General features: G+C 44.7%; 1 protein-coding gene across 2 annotated transcripts in view; it reads left to right on the top strand.

Annotated features, from left to right (window-relative positions):
• The first annotated feature begins 2636 nt into the window (after positions 1–2636).
• PAPSS1 (3'-phosphoadenosine 5'-phosphosulfate synthase 1) overlaps positions 2637–16935 on the top strand; it is an 84864-nt gene continuing 70565 nt past the window's right edge. Inside the window, exons 1-2 of one of the 2 annotated variants that reach the window (XM_030564532.1) lie at positions 2637–2849; positions 10680–10794. In XM_030564532.1, the coding sequence (XP_030420392.1) occupies positions 2790–2849; positions 10680–10794 (175 nt within the window). In that variant the 5' untranslated portion in view covers positions 2637–2789. Of the gene's footprint in view, positions 2850–2941; positions 3057–10679; positions 10795–16935 lie in introns of those variants that run through there. The other variant, XM_030564533.1, reaches the window with a different exon arrangement.

The raw sequence follows: 16935 nt of genomic DNA, 5'->3' as shown, positions 1-16935 counted from the left end.
TTTATTTAAAATTAAATTAAAATGCAGAGCCCCCTAGACTGGTGGCCAGGACCTGAGCAGTGTGAGTACCACTGAAAAGCAGCTCGCATGCCGCCTTTGGCACCCGTGCCTTAGGTTGCCTATCCCTGCGCCAGTGGGTTGCTCAGAGGTCTCCAGGGTTGGAGCATGGTTATTGCTAACTTGCAGAGGGACAGCAGAGCTTCTGTAGGTCAAGAGAAAAGTGCTTGCATTGCTCATGGCCAGTGGAATCAGGTTGCTGACCCATGGCAGGCAAAGGCAAGGCTTTCTCATGCTACGGGCAGCTGGTAGCGAGGCACCTCACAACCCTGGGTACGCCGTGGAAGCATCACAGCATGCAACTGAAAATAAACAGAAAATCTCAAACAAAAATTAAGCTGAATATAGTAGCTAGACTTACAGTGTGGGAAACAGTTAACTAGGCCTGACGTAATTTAACCTAGTAGTAAAATAGAAGGACATTTTTTAAGTTTTAGTTCTGCAGCTGGATGTTCTTTCTCTGTTAATCTATGGAAGTCTTTGTGAGATGACTCATTTATCCAAGGACTGTGACTGTCAATCTCCATCATGGTCAGTGTGTCCCTAGGTAACAAGGGATCATCTGTTTATAGTTCTTGGAAAGCTTCCACCTACACCATACCCAGTGTTAAGTTCTTCCTTAGCAGGCTGAATGTTACCTTATCATTCACTTCAGACCTCAATGCACAACTACAATAAATGTATTTCCTAATTCCATAAATTTATTAATACTGACTTGCTAATTGTTTGTTTATTTCTGACTTGCTAATAATTTATCTGGGCACATTTCCAACAATTTTCCCATTTCAAAGAACTCTCAAACTTTTGTAAGTGATTTAAACTTTAGATGAATACATAAACCTAGCAAGTTGGTACCTCTGAGAAGGTATCTTTCTAACTTGTGGTTGTGAGTGAAACATTCTCCTTAGAACAGGGCCTTTGTCAGATAACATACAATGTACAGACATCTGTAAAATGTCTAATGTATATAGTAAATATAATACATATCAGTGATTCAAAATACAGATTGTCACTATCATTTCTCTTACATTTAGCACAAGTGATAAAGCAGTTGCTTAGGGACCTGGGAGTTCTCTCTTTCCAACTTCCATTAAGAAAAGATTCCTAGAATATAAAATAACAGAAAAGCAGGGATCCAATGGGATCTTGACTTCAATAATATCAGGCACTTTGAGAGTATAATATTATCATTGGAACACTTCAGTGATTGCTTTTATTTTAATGTTCTTTTTGTTATGTTTTTGCTTTTCTTCATTCCCTGTTTTGTGCATTCCCTTGGCCACAGCACTCCCTCTTCACCTGTTTGCAGTGGTGGCCAGCTATAGCTGGGTGCATGCATCGTTCTAATTGGTGTACAAATTACATAAACTGGACCTCTGATTATAGGCATCAGTGAATTCACTGCCCTCAGATTCTCTGTAACCCCAGCTTTTAATGGTATGTCAGTTGATATCATGAATAAACATTTTAAGATGCATTTTTAAAACATTTTTCTTCTTTTGGGCACAATCAAAATAGGGCTGATTTTGTAAATCAGTCTTAAGAGGCAAATTTATGTGTTACAAATTCCTAACATTGCATTGGCACAATGCATTGCAAAGTGATGGTGGTATATTAAAATATCATCCTATCAGGATATAGCTTGCTGTCATTCTACAACCTGACAATGTAGCAGAATCACACGTTGTGCCACAACAAAACGATGTCACAATGCACTGTGAGGTGTCACAATGTGACAATGGTGCAATGTGTCGTGACAAGTTTTCATCATGTTATGATGTAACATGGTGATGATGTGAAGCAATGTGTGTCAAAAAATCCTTGATGTGGTGTGACAATGTTGTGGTTCAACAGTCGGTGTTACGGCAACATATCTTCACTTCCCCTTTCTGCCTCTGGTTCCCTTCCCAGCTTTGTCTTGTCTACTTTGATTGTGCATAGCTCAGTGCAGGCCTTGTCTCTTACTGGGTGCATGTACAGGGCCTTGATGGTTGTTGGCAGTACCGCAATGCAACTTGAACAACTAAATCATTAAGCTGTGATGCTCTATGCTGATGGGGAGTGCTTCACTGAGCTGGCACCCCATGCCAGTCTGGGGCCATGGTCACACCTGAGGCCAGGGGCTTGGGAGGACAAGGGGGCTGCTCCCTATGCAGGGATTTCTAGGCAGCCCCCCCAAGCCAGGCTGCTTTGGGGGGAGCTGGAAGGACCCAGCCAGCTTCCCCAGGGATGTGCATGAGGCTGGGCCTGGGCTGCAAGGACTGGGCTACCAGTAGCACATCAACCACCCATCGCACTCCCTCCCTCTGCCCCCGGGCCTGGCGCCTCCCACCGTCTCCCCCCGGCCCGGCTCTAGGGGACAAAAGAGCAAACGGTCGCGGGGCTAGAGCGGCAACACCGGAAGAGCCCAGACCCATCCCTGCCCTTCCCTTTCGTGTGTGTGTGCGTGGTACAGCCGGCTTCTCGCGCGTCATAACCGAGTGGCGCGCGCGCGCGCTCTCTTCCCTGTGCGTAGCGGGAAGCTGGGGCGCGGGCAGCTGCTCCTCCTATAGGTCCCTTCTGCCGTCCTTGCGATTCGGCGCGTGCCCGCCCCGCCCTCCCGCAGCTGGCGCTCGCGCACGAGCAACTGGTATCTCAGCGCGAGCCGGCAGCATTCGAAGAGTCTCTTCTCCGCCACTCACCCCGTTTGGAAGCCCTCCCCCCCTCGCTCCGCGCGCGCCCTTCTCCTGGCGATGGAGCGGCCTGGGACTCATATAAAAAAAGTCAAGCTGAGCAACGCAGTGCAAAGCTGGGTGAGCGGCTTGGGGAGCTGCATCGGTAGCGCAGGGGCGGGGGGAGGAGGGCGAGAAATTGGGAAACTGGTGGCTCTCTGCCTGTGCTGATGTGGCATTGCTCGTCCGCAGACCGGGTTGCTAGCTCGAGAGAGGCAGCAGCCGCAGCAGCCTGTGTCCCCGGCTCGCGGTCCCCGTTGCACGGGCTGGGTCTGCAGTTTGCAAAAGGTGAGGGGCGGCGATGGAGGATGTGCGTGCCGTTTGCACACGGGTGCGTGTGTGTGTGTGTGTGTGTTTCGAGCGACGGTGACTTGAATCCTTGGCACTTGGATGAGTTAGGGTGTGGCGGTGCAATCGGATTGAAAATGCCTCATTGAAACGTCAGAATCTCCCTACCCAGAGAATGTAAATGTTTCCTTAAAATGAACATACCCGTGAAAGCCTGCCTCCCCCAGGCGAGTGAGTCTGGGTACCAGCGCATCTCTTCATTCACTGGGGCTCTGCCTTCAGGGGCCGTTCTTTATGTTTTGAAAGTTGGGCTCCGGGTGAAAGGTAGGAAGGGGGGTTTGCACAGGGAAAAATGCAGATTTCAGGCTTTCACTCCTGTCTTTTGCACCTTGGTTCCTCTGCTTCAAATATGTTGGCAGAGGGAAAGATGAAGGATTCAGTGTACAATGTAACCATTCATAAATCTGGGGCAGCTTAAGTCTGAGGTTCTTTGTAATATGGTGGCTAAATGGAAAACTGTCAAAGTAAGATTTAAGCCAAACATTGAAAACCATGGTTCTTATTCATAGAGGTGTGGTCGTCTGGGCAGATCAATTTACAGTGCAGGCCCAAGACTAGCAAACCAGGGAGAAAGAAGAAGCCTTCCCTGAGAACACATATTATTTTTGATACAGTGTGTGAAAATGATTGGGAGTTTGAAAATAATGCTATATTTAAGCAGATGTGATTTGGAAAGATTGGCCTCTATTCCTTGCCATAATTAATATTTCTTACTATACCATTAATATTGTAGACATAATTAAGCAGCTAGTGTCAAAGTATTGCTCTGTAGTTTCCTACAAATTCCTTTGGTAAGTAAACTTCAAAAACTAGTATGTCTTGATGTAGGACCACATAAATGTTGGACAAAACAGGTGGGATCTCTGTTCCTAAATTGTTTGGTGTTCAACTCTTTACTTCAGTATTATGTAGAGATAATATTGTTGGTCAGAACATGTGCCTGTAAGTTGTTTCCATGCTAACTTATTGTATCAAATTGTTGGAAGTTCTTAATTCTGTGTCAAGAATGAGGAACACATGACATTTTTAATCTTTAACTGTTTGTGTTCAGTTATTCTGGCTTCTAGTGTAGGAGAACCCTCTGATCCAAAATCATTGTTGTAATTGACTACAATGGGTTTATGTAAGAATGGATTTTGTCCATTGTCTTCACCTAGTATTTTTGAGGAGTCCTTATGGCACTGTAGAGACTAACAAAGTTTATTTGGGCATAAGCTTTTGTGGGCTAAAACCCACTTCATATAAAGTGGGTTTTAGTCCACAAAAGCTTGTGAAGTGGGTTTTAGTCCACAAAAGCTTGTGCCCAAATAAATTTTGTTAGTCTCTACAGTGCCACAAGGGCTGATACAGACTAACACGGCTACCCCTCTGAAACCTAGTATTTTATGACATTCTGGGCAGTTGGCATTAAGGGAGTACTGGTTAAAATCAGATATTTTGAAAAACAAAACAAGTAACTAGCAACTCCATATGTTTTAAAAACATTTTTAAAAACACCTGCTAGGTCACTGTTCCTGCTGGTCTTTTATTTAACTGAAAAGATACGTAAGGCTAGTCACTCTTATCTTTGTTTTATAGACACTATTTCCTGGGTTAGTTCATTGCCTGAGTTATAAACACTGCAGGGGATGTTTTTGTTTTGGTCTCATCTGGAATTTTAACACCCTCCTTCCCCATGGCTGTTGGTTTTAGGATTGTATAAACTCACTTGCTTACCAAATCTAAATTGTCAGGGGCAAATTTACCTCAGCAGTGTCACTTAATTTTAGCAATGTTTTTATTCATTAAGACAGCTAATGTCACTAGTCCATGTACATTGAGTTTTCACTAGTACTGTGTAATACTTAACTGTGGTGATGTGAGTAACCTGCAAAGGTAAAGTACCAAATGCTATTAACTTCACCAATATGTGCTGGATGTTCCCCAAAGTGAGACTACTGTGGAAGTCGGCATGATACACCTCTACCCTGCTATAACGCGGTTGTGGGGAGCCAAAAATCCCTCCCACCACGTTATAGCTGAAACCCTGTTATATCGGGGTAGGGGTGGCAGGGCTCCAGCAGTGATTTAAAGGGCTCCGGCCGCTGCGGGGGGAGTCTGGACCCTCTAAAGCGCCGCTGGAACCCCGCTGCTACCACCCTATATGTGAACCTGTGTTATGTTGGGTCGAGTTATAGCATGGTAGAGGTGTGCTTTCAGTGTCAACCTACCGGGTGGCAGCTATGAGTCAGGAAATGATAAAAAGGTTCCAAAGGTTATGAATCCCAAAATACACCCCTTTCCTAACAACACAACTAATTTTTCATTTTGCAGCTCACCTTTAAAACCAAAGGGCTCAATACTATTCCTTTTCAAGTAAATGATAAAACCCCCCATAACTTCAAATGAAAGCTAAATCTGGACTAAATCTCTTGAGAGCAGCTTTAAGATTTAATGACTTTGTTAATTTGTTCTCAATTGAACATATTTGGGAAATTAAGCCGGTTTTGATGGAATACAAATTTTCCTTGTCTAGACAGCCTACCACCAAATTGTGCAGTCGGTGCTACAGAAAACGGGATTATTAATAATGAGTGATTCACAGTAGCCTCAGTAGCTCTAGCACCACTGCCCTAAATAATGGAAAATTACCTCAGTTTCTGTACCACATCTTAACCTTGGCTTGTTTATTTTGCAGTCTATACTTGGGCATGTTGCATTATGTTTGACAAACTGTGATTCTCTAGTATTTTTGGCTGGAGAAGGGAAGGGTTGGGAGAGCTGACATAGACCTCTGTGTTCAGCTTGATTTTTGGTGAAGAATTTTCAACCTTTGAACACTTAAATATGTCCAGAACAAAAGTTTTTCAATAATTCTGTGGGTATGTTTTCCAGCTGACCTCAGGACTCCAGAAATTTACCAATCATATGAGTCAGAGGTATAAACCAACCAGCTAGGTAACAGCACAAAAAAAGAGAGGGGAGTAAGATGTGAGGCAATGGCTACCAGCCTGATCCACAGCAACAGCTCTAGGGCTTAGGATCAGCTGCTTGGGAAAGTTGAGCAAAACTGTTATGATTCCTGACAGTTTTAATACTGCCTATAGGGTTGCACTGAAATGCAAAAGTATCCAGTCAATTTTACTGTGCTAGCAAAACTAAGAGCAGCCGCAGGAACACTAGGGCTGTTGTTCTTTCTAATTAAAGATAACAATAGTGCACCAATGTACCTTTTGAAATTTTTTTTCAATAAAAGTTGACTAATGGTTCAGACTTCTTCAGTTTCCTTGTAAGATTCCCACTTGAACAGTAAGCAAGCGGGTTTCCCAGTTCTTGCTCTATCTGCCTGTGGAAGTTAACAAGGAGGCTTATAAAGCTACAACCAATGTATTAATTCAGTAGCCAGACAACTTTTGGAATAGATTCAAGAAATAAACTAGTTCAGGTACATATAATAAATTGGAGATACTCCAGAAAGCTGATTGGCTAGTCTCTCTTCCTGATTTCAAACAAGAAAAAAATATGTATTTGGAACAGCTGGCCCTGCAGTAGAGGAGAACAAGAGTATCCATTCAGTCCTGCCCACCCAGTCGCATTTAACAGAAATAAGCCATTCACTTGTGAAAGAGTAAATGTTCCAATAGACACACACTAGAAATACTGATTTTTCCAGAAAAAAGTCTATATACCTTTGATACAAAAATATCTAAACAACCACCCAGGAATTTTACATTCATTCATTACAAGGACAATAAAACAAGGACGTCCCAGTCTTATTACTTCAAAATAATTATTTTGTAAGGAAAAAGTTTCAGGAAAGCATGTAACATACACTTACTATCTTAGGTAAACATACTCATAACACTTACACATTATTTATTTAAAGTAGGATTTTCTAAAGCATGTAAGTCACTGGAGTTCATAAGACTTGTGTTCTTAAGTCATTTGGGTGCTTTTGCAAATCCCACTTTGGGGATCTTACAGTGACACAAATCAGTATTGCACAATATTGCACTGTTTCACCAATCCACAATATGCAATAGTTTTAATTTTGCATATGACACTTAAATGTAATAAAAAATTAACAATGATCACTCAGTGTGCAGTATTCCAAAATATTAAGTTGATTTTAAATGTAAAATTTCAAATTATAGTCTGAAAGATTGCAAAAAGACCAAAAAATGCTAAAATAATAATTACACAAAGTCTAAAGACAGTTGTTTTGTTTTGTTTTTTTGGCTCTACTTGAATACAGTATTTCCTGGCAATAAGTTTATGTACATCTAATTTCAGTTGGAAGAAGCGAACAGTTAGTTTATTCAAGGATTTATATTTTACAATATAAATACTGAGAAAACCTTTATGTATATCAGAATGAATGGTGCCAACATAATACGGTTTATCTACAGATGTGAATCAACGCTGAAGGGATATAATTAGATTTATATAAATGAGCCATTCTTGTTGGCCCAATTCAACAGCACTTTTATACTATAAGATTTTTAACAGCCTAAAGGCCATAAATGCAACACTGCCACTGTTACTGGGCTTATGCACTGCTGTTCCTCAATGAGACCCCAAGAAGTATACCCCAACACAGATGTCAGGCCTTTCTCTCTCCTGAGGTTGAATTCTACACATTAGCTACTCTTGGACCAGGACCAGGACCTGGGCTACAGCTTGTTGGGTACCAACCATGACTACACTCCTACCTTGATATAACGCAACCCGATAGAACACAAATTCAGATATAATGTGGTAAAGCAGTGCTCCGGAGGGGCGGGGCTGCGCACTCTGGTGGATCAAAGCAAGTTTGATGTAACATGGTTTTGCCTATAACGCAGTAAGATTTTTTTGGCTCCTGAAGACAGTGTTATATTGAGGTAGAGGTGTACACCCGCAGAGCCTGCTGGCTGCTGTGCTGGGTGTGTGTGTCTCTTCTCCACTCCCTCAGCTTTCTGCTTCTGAAGTGTCTCTGCTTATTTATCCTTGGCCAGACTAAGACTCTGATTCTGAGTCTTCCTCCCTAGCGAATGACTCCACCGCCTCTTTCTGTTGCAGCTCACAGTTCTTTCAAGCCACAGCAGAATGATAGCGATCTGATCTTTGTCACTTTCATTGCTGCCTACAGCTTTCTCTAGAACACCAGGGAAAACTGATGTGACTTCTGCTGCTGCAGCTTGGGAGAGCCAGCAGCAGAAGCACTGGAATAGTGTGCCCTGGGTTCTAGTTTTGAAAGGTATCTTTGACACAGTGTGTTGGGGGATAGGGGAAAGCGAGAATGAGGATGACATTGTGCGTGCCACTGGAAATAGTGATGATGGATGAATGCTTCTTTTACTAGATTAAACGGTCTTTCTGTACATACAACTGAGGGAAAATGCTAATTTTTTAAAATACTTCAGGTTATTGTTAAAGGAGATGCTGGTGTGTTGCTTCCCACTGACTGTCTTCCCTCCCCCAACCCCCCACCCAAGTTGAGACTGTGCGAGATTTATGTGGCAGGGGGAATAAGGTTTCCTGTGCCATTGAAGATATCTGAAGCAAAAGTAAGGCCTTGTCTATACTTCCGCAGTAAGTTGACCTAAGTTATGCTGCTCCAGTTAGGTGAGTAACGTAACTGAAGTCAACATAGCTTAGGTTGACTTACAATGGTGTCTACACCACGCTGTGTTGATGGGAGACGCTCTCCCACCGACTTACCTTATGCTTGTTGGGGAGGTGGAGGATAGAAGTTGCGGGGAGAGCGCTCTGCCATTGACTTAGCTTGTTTTCACCAGACCTGCTAAATTGACACCTGCTGCATCGATTGCAGCAGTGCCGATCTACCGGTAAGTGTAGACATGGTCAAAGAGCGAAGTGGTGATGAACATACTAAATATGAGTGGCTGGTATTTTCCCATTATTATTTCTGCAGTGCACATTTTTAGTATTATTTATAATCTCTCTGAATTTCTCCTAATTAAGCATCTCACTTTGGACTCCAAAGAACCTGTCCCTCATAAACCTCACTTTAAAACTAACAAATTGCTGAATCCAGAAAGTGAATTTAGTAATGTCAGTGTGTTTAATTAAGAAAATTCAGCATTTTTTGAGAATCCTTTTCTAAGATGCTTTGTGTTTTTCTCCTTTGTCATATCTCTTATGATCTGTTGTCTAATTACCTAATTTAGGCCTCAGTCTTGCAGTGATTCACAGGAGCAGCCCTCTACGCCTTTATGAAATCCTACTGAATTTAAGGGACCGCCCATGCTGATCACTCTGCTGGTTTAGGGCCTTAGATTGTAAGGTCACCTTGACAGGAATTATTTCTTTTTTGACTAGATTATGTCACACATGCTTACAGTGCTATATAAGTAGGTTATTTATATTATCAAATAGTTCTTTATAAAACGTCTTGGCCAAATCTATTAATCCCTCTCCCCGTAATCCTTTCTCATCAAACGATGTCCTGGACAGATGGAAAACATATTATGAAAGTGTGTTGAACCACACACCTGCTGACAACTGTCCAGAGCTATGTGATCTGGTAAACTGCATGTTAGCGACCTTATTCCTTCACTCTCACCCTTCTCTGGTCCTTCTCGCATGAACAGAGAGCAACAAAACCTCCTGCTTCACATGGCATTTATTGGTATCAAAGCGGTGTTCAGTTTGGTTGACAGGTCAACACTTGGGCTCAGACTGAAAGGAGTTGGCATTCTAGATGTTTTGTTAAACCTGGCACGCAATCTTCACACCAGTACTAGTGTGAGGAGTGCACTTTGAGTCATGGCTTTTGCTGCATTTCAGCACAATTTCAGGTGTGCAGCAGGGATGCATTCTAACCCTAGCACTCTTCTGTAGAGCAGCTGACTGGATGTTAGGACTTGCCGCTCCATATGTTGGAATCAAGGCTGGCCAAGAAGCGTCCACTAATCAAGACTATGCCACCGACATTGCCTTGCTTGTGTAGAAGGCAGAGAATTTCAGCCCTGCCCTTCAAAGTCTCCAGGACACCGCCAGCACTTTGGGGTTGAATGTCTCATGACAGAAGACTATATAGCTATAAGACCGTAGGCGAAGTGCTACATTTAGTGATAGTGGAAGGCATGTTAGAGGTTGAAAGATGATTTACCTAAAGACAGAGTGATCTAGGTGGAAATCAGATCACACGTGCACAATTTGCAGGGAAAAGGACCCTTTCTGGGGAATTTAGAAAGGAGCCAAGATTAAGCCTTGTAATGGGAACCTTGTTACAGTCCTGTGAGAATAGTTTCTCCTTAATCTAAAGAATTTACAGTACTGCTGAAAAAAATTAACTGGTTTTCTAATTACCTAAATAAGGGTGTTTTAGAATATGACCTCATATTTTTAACCAGTCAAATTTGCATGCAATAATTGACTAGCCCAGCCATCCCTATGGTGGAAAGTGGGGAGTTCAATATATGTAGCCCACACAGGTGGTCTGTTTAACTTCCTTTGTGCCCTTTGGCTTTATGCTGCTGAGGATCAATTTAATGTTATCTTTGCTTTTATTAGTTTGCCTGTCAGTCTCCCTTTGTGTGCGTGAATAATTAACCTAATCAACTGTCCTATCTACAGGGAATGCAGAGAGCTACAAATGTCACTTATCAAGCCCATCATGTCAGCAGGAACAAGAGAGGCCAAGTGGTGGGGACAAGAGGTGGCTTTCGCGGCTGCACAGTGTGGTTAACAGGTACAGTCAAACCCTCTGCATGGATTTATGAAGCTTTTCTTCATTTTTGTTTGCCCCTTGTATCTTTTTTCTTTTCAGCTTTTTCTTGCTAAATGTAGGTATGAGGCTTAGATTAAAACAAAGGGGCTACTGCTAGTTTATTGACTTCACAGTCAGAGTAGGGAAAAGTTTGCTTATGTCCTAGAGAGAGCGGAATGTTAGCTGTAAAAGGAGATATTCAGTCCCTTTTCTTTCAAAGAGAGGTTCTTGGAAGGGAAGTGTTCTGTAGAATCACAGGTCTCACAAAATACAAAAAGTTTGTGTAGGAGAGCAAACACTTCTCTATAAATCTGTGTAGTGGGATCCTGGTCAGGCTTGCAGGAATTTACTGTAGGACAGACAGTAAAATGGTCTTTCTGCTTTTAACATGATTTCAAGTAGGCCAAATAGCTTACATTTGTGTAAACAAGACAACACCATGCCAGGATCAAGAATTTTCTTCAAAATACCATTTCAAACAGCATTGTTGTCATTCTCTTTCACTTTTGTAATGTCCCTTAACTTTATTTCAAAATTTTTCCTTTACTCTGGCTTTGGATTTCTTTTTTTTTTTTTTTTTTTAAAAAGGCAAAAAACAACCCACCCTCCCAGATATCAGACTCATTATTAAAACAGCATATTACTTGTGCTGCTGGGACATTTTCTACACCAGAGTTGAACTATGTGTAAATTAACCCCTTGTACTGCAGTGGTTTAAACCAAAATGGATCAGTGTTTACACCCCTACATCTTTGCTTTATGTTCACACTTAACACTGTTTTAAACTGCTTCAGTTGCAGATTTGTCTAGGTACTGTGACAAAGTTCCTCCTCTACCTTGGTGGGTCCTGCACTTATTGGCGGATTTGCTCACCTTAGTGATCTTCCCCTCTTGTGGAACCCACAGTCTGGGTCAGCTCCTCCTGTGTCTGATCAGGAGTTGGGAGGTTTGGGAGGGAACCCGGGCCCACCCTCTACTCCAGGTTCCAGCCGAGGGCCCTGTGGATCACAGCTGTCTATAGTGCCTCCTGTAACAGCTGCATGACAGCCACAACTCCCTGGGCTATTTCCCCCTGGCCTCCTCCAAACACCTTCTTTATCCTCACCACAGGACCTTCCTCCTGGTGTCTGATAATGCTTGTCCTCCTCAATCCTCCAGCAGTACACTCTCAGCTTCTTGCTCCCAGCTCCTCTCTCTCACACTCCTTCTCCTCTGGCTCCTCCCAGCCTGACTGGAGTGAGCTCCTTTTTAAAACCAGGTGCCCTGATTAGCCTGCCTTGATTGGCTGCAGGTGTTCTAATTAAAGTAGCTATCTCCAGTGCCTTCTAGAAAGATCTTAATTGGCCCCAAGTGCCTTGAATAACCTGGAGCAACTGCCATTTGGTTAGCCTGGGGCCAACATACCTGTTTCTCAGTACTTTACTGTAGCCATCTGGCCTTGCCCCATCACAGTACCTAATCCTGTCCCTCATTTCTCAGCACAACTTCCAGAAGCAGTGCATTATGGGAGTTTTAAAAGGCTACCAGTATATTACATCACTGTTGTGGGAGGACTAGTTGAACAATTTCAGCTAGACAGCATTAACGCTGGCACTGAATCCAGCTGCAAATATAACCTGCTGAAGTATCCAGTGGAGTGTTAAGTGGAGCTTCTTGAGAGTTACCATTGCTGTGGGAACTGCACTGGCTGCCCATTGGATTTAGAGTGAAGTTCAAGGTGTTGGCTTTTGACTTATAAAGTCCTAAATGGCTTGGCTTCGTTCTTGCCTATTTATGGTATGGAGAGAGGTGGGCTCTTGGTCCCACAGCTGCAATCAGCTAAGGTCATTGAACTCGATCCTCTGTTTAAAAATAAGCAAAGACGGAGAAGGCCACTCTACACTGGCAAGTTTCTGCACAGTAAAGCAGCTTTCTGCGCTGTAACTCCCAAGGTGTACACATTGCCAAGCCACTTAGTGTGCAGAAACGGCGCAGATGCAGCACTCTAAAAAACCACCCAGACGAGAGGCGCAGAGCTTTCTGCGCCGGGCTACAGCATTGCAGTGCCAGTGTAGATATCCAGGGTGATTATAGTTTTGTGATTGGCCTCCAGGAGGTGTCCCACAATGCCTGTTCTCACCTCTCTGGCCATTGGTTTGAACTCTACTGCCCTGCTGTCAGGTGACCAACAGTCAGCCCCACCCCATACATTCCTTTGCAAATTTGAAAGTCCCCTTCCTGTTTACTCGGTGATGCGTGCAGTGGTCTCAGTGCATCTTTCCAGGTGGCCATGCCTGCTTCGTGCACCAGGCAGTCCCCTGCTTGGAGCAATGCCGAGCTGCTGAACCTCATCAGCATTTGGGGAGAGGAGGCAGTGCAGTCCCAGCTGTGCTCCAGCCGTTGAGATTATGATACCTATGGACAGATTTCATGATGCATGATAGAAAGGGGCCATGACCAGGATACATTTCAGTGCATGGTCAAAGAGAAGGAGCTACTGAATGTCTACCACGGGGTGCGGGAGGCAGACCGCCGATCCAGTGCTGCGCCCACAAACTGCCAGTTCTACAGAGAGCTGGATGTGATACTCGGTGGCAACCTCCTCTCTCCCGGCAACCTCCTTTCTCCCAACACCTCCCCCGCCCTTCCCCCCCCCCCGTGAAGGACCCTGTGGATATTTCGTTGGCTCTCGTGCCAATCAAGAGTGGACCGAGCTAGGAGGAGGAAATCTTGATGAAGAAGGGGAGAGGGGAAGGAGACCCAAAGGGCAGAGGATGACTGGATCACATGATGCAATAAGGGTCTTTAACATAATTGTATGTTGCTTTGCAGTGCTCTTTTTGCTTTCACTTAATATAATAAAGATTGCTTTCAAACAAACACTATTCTTTTATTGAAAGACAACCACCAGAAGAGAGAGAGTCAAACAAAAATCATCAGCAGGGAGGGTGATGGGGGGAAGGGAAGGTCTCAAGAGAAGGAGGGGTCCCAGGATAGCTACAGATTTGTGCATGTCCACAGATTTGTGCATGTCCAGAAATGCATGCACCCAGGAGCTCTTTTCTACTCTGGAGTAGCCTAGCCAGTCACAGCAGTCGGATCTTGGTGAAGCACAAACAGGAGAGGGGGCCTCTGGTAAGTGGCTCTGATTTTGGGAATTGCTGAAGCAAGTTGTTGGGGGCAGAAGGGTTGCAGAAAGCAGGCTTGTCTCCCACTCATGCCTAATCTGAGCGGAACAGGCTGTTGATTGACTCTCTCACTTCACGGGAATCTCCCTTAGAGATCTTCAGGAAACTCTCGTGGAGATATTAGGCAATCCGCTGCCACAGGTTCCTCGGCAGAGCTGCTTTGTTTCTTGCCCCATTAATGGTAACTTTCCTATGACACTTTGCTGTGATGAGTGAGGGGACCATTGCTGCACACAGGCTAGCTGCATAGGTGCCAGGGTGGAAGCTGCAGGCTTGGAGAAGATCCTCCCTTGATTTCCTGCTCACCCTCAGCAGCAAGATGTCTTCCATAATTACATCCTCTGGAAAGTGTAGGGACAGGAATGATTATCAGGCCCCCCCTACCGTGCTAGCTCTCCCCAAGTGCCACATGCCCAGTGTACAGCAGGGTCAGGGTCTGGCCCTGCAGCTACTGACCATTTTGAGGGTTTTGTGGCTCATGTGCTTGCCTGGGGTCAGCCAGTTAGTAACAGGTGTGTGAGTACTGGCTGTGTTTTAAAGCACTGAAACAGAATCTGTGTTGCAAACAAAACTGCTTTTGTAAAATGTTGCATTTAAACTTCACAGAGATCACCTTGGGAGCACAGCCTCCCTCTTTGTTATTGGCGGCAGAATGTCTGTGCAGAATTAGAAAGGGGCCAAGAACAACTAAGGAGGACTTTATGCGTGAGCTTATGATGCACTCTGACGCCAACAAAAAAGAATTGAAGGAGTGGCGGGACAGCGAGAATAGGGACTGAAAGGCACACCAGAAAGAAGCCACAGAGTGGCTCTTAACAGTTATGGAGTGCCAAGCGGACATGCTCCAGGCGATACTAGCTCTTCAAAGCGAACAATTCCATGCCTACTCTCTCCCCTGTTCCAAAACTTTCCCATGCGCACCCGCCCCCCTCCCCCCCACTGCCAACACACTGTTATCAACCTCCTGGCTCTGCCCTCTACCCACAGCATTCCACTCCTCCCTCCTCACAGTTCAGCACTGTGAACTTCCACTACCCACTGCATTCAACACCCATCCCTCTGCAGTTTGGCCCTGCTGAAGTCCAGCACCTGCTGCATAGTACTCCAAAGGAGAAGGTTAGGTATGATCTGTGGACATGCACAAATCTGTAGCTATCCTGGGACCCCTCCTTCTCTTGAGACCTTCCCTTCCCCCCATCACCCTCCCTGCTGATGATTTTTGTTTGACTCTCTCTCCTCTGGTGGTTGTCTTTCAATAAAAGAATTGTGTTTGTTTGAAAGCAATCTTTATTCTATTAAGTGAAAGCAAAAAGAGCACTGCAAAGCAACGTACAATTATGTGAAAGACCCTTATTGCATCATGTGATCCAGTCATCTCCTAGCATTACAAGCACTGCAGTCATGAGCATAGCAACAAATATTAGAGGCTTTCGGCTTCAAATTGCTGACTCAAAGTATCCCTGATCCTTATGGCCCCGTGCTGTGACCCTTTAATAGCCCTGCTCTCTGGCTGTTCAAACTCAGCCTCCAGGTGCCCTGCCTCTGCAGTCCAGCCCTGAGTGAAGCTTTCACCCTTCCTTTCACAAATATTATGGAGCATACAGCACCGCAGCTATAAGCATAGGAATATTGTTATCGGCCATGTCCAGCTTCCCATACAGGCATTGCCAGCGGGCTTTTAAACAGCCAAATGCACACTCCACAGTCATTCTGCACTTGCTAAGCTTGTTGTTGAACTTCTCCTTGCTGCTGTCAAGTTGTCCTGTGTACAGCTTCATGAGCCATGGCATTAAGGGGTAGGAGGGTGTCTCCCAGGGTCACAATGGACATTTTGACTTCCCCTACAGTGATCTTCTGGTCAGGGAAGAAAGCCCTTGCTTGCAGCTTCTTGAACAGGCCAGTGTTCCGAAAGATGCGTGTGTCATGCACCTTTCCAGACCAGTCTGTGTTAATGTCTGCGAAATGCCCACAGTGATCCACACGCATTTTGAAAACCATTGAGAGATACCCCTTGCGATTAATATATTCAGTGGCTAGGTGGTCTGGTGCCAGAATTGGAATGTGCATGCCATCGATCACCCCTCTGCATTTAGGGAAGCCATTTGTGTAAAGTCATCACAATATCCTGCACATTGCCCAGAGTCACGGTCTTTCGGAGCAGGATGCGGTTAATGGCCCTGCACACTTCTATCAACACGACTCCCTACAGTTGACTTTCCCACTCCAAATTGGTTCGCGACCGATTGGTAACAGTCTGGAGTAGCCAGCTTCCACAGTGCAATTGCCACGCACTTCTCCATCGACAGGGCATTTCTCGTTCTCATGTACTTGCGCTGCAGGGCTGGGGCAAGCTCATAACACAGTCCCATGAATGTGTCTTTCCTCATGCGAAAGTTCTGCAGCCACTGCTCATCATCTCAGACATGCATCCTGATGTGATCCCATCACTCTGTTCTTGTTTCCTGAGCCCAAAAGTGGTGTTCCACTGTGATCAGCACCTCCACAAATGCCACCAGTAATCTTGTGTCATAGCTAGTATGCGTGGTGAGATCAATGTCACACTCCTCTTGCCTGTGTAGTTTAAGGAATAACTCCACCCCCACTCATGACGTGTTGGTCAGTGCGAGCAGCATACTAGTCAACAGCTCGGGATCCATTCCTGCAGCCCGAAAGAGGCAAGGCAGGGCGTGCAGTACACAAACCATTGAAAGATGGCGCCAAATGCGGACGGAAGCACAGGGATTGTTGGGATGCGAAGCAATGCATCACGAGGCATTGGGACAGAACCCAGGATGTCCCGCAACCCCTTCTGCCTTCCCCCTAAGTCTTAGCGGCAAAAGAGAAAGAGGTGCTCTGTGGGATAGCTGCCCAGAGTGCACCGCTCCAAATAGCGCTGCAAGTGTGAGCACGCTATTGCGCAGGCAGCTGTCAGTGTGAACACAAAACAGTGTTTTTC

The sequence above is a fragment of the Gopherus evgoodei genome, chromosome 5, assembly GCF_007399415.2.
Source record: "Gopherus evgoodei ecotype Sinaloan lineage chromosome 5, rGopEvg1_v1.p, whole genome shotgun sequence".
Taxonomy (NCBI): domain Eukaryota; kingdom Metazoa; phylum Chordata; order Testudines; family Testudinidae; genus Gopherus; species Gopherus evgoodei.
Note: the sequence above shows the minus strand (reverse complement) of the source record. Positions and strands in the feature narration are given on the sequence as shown.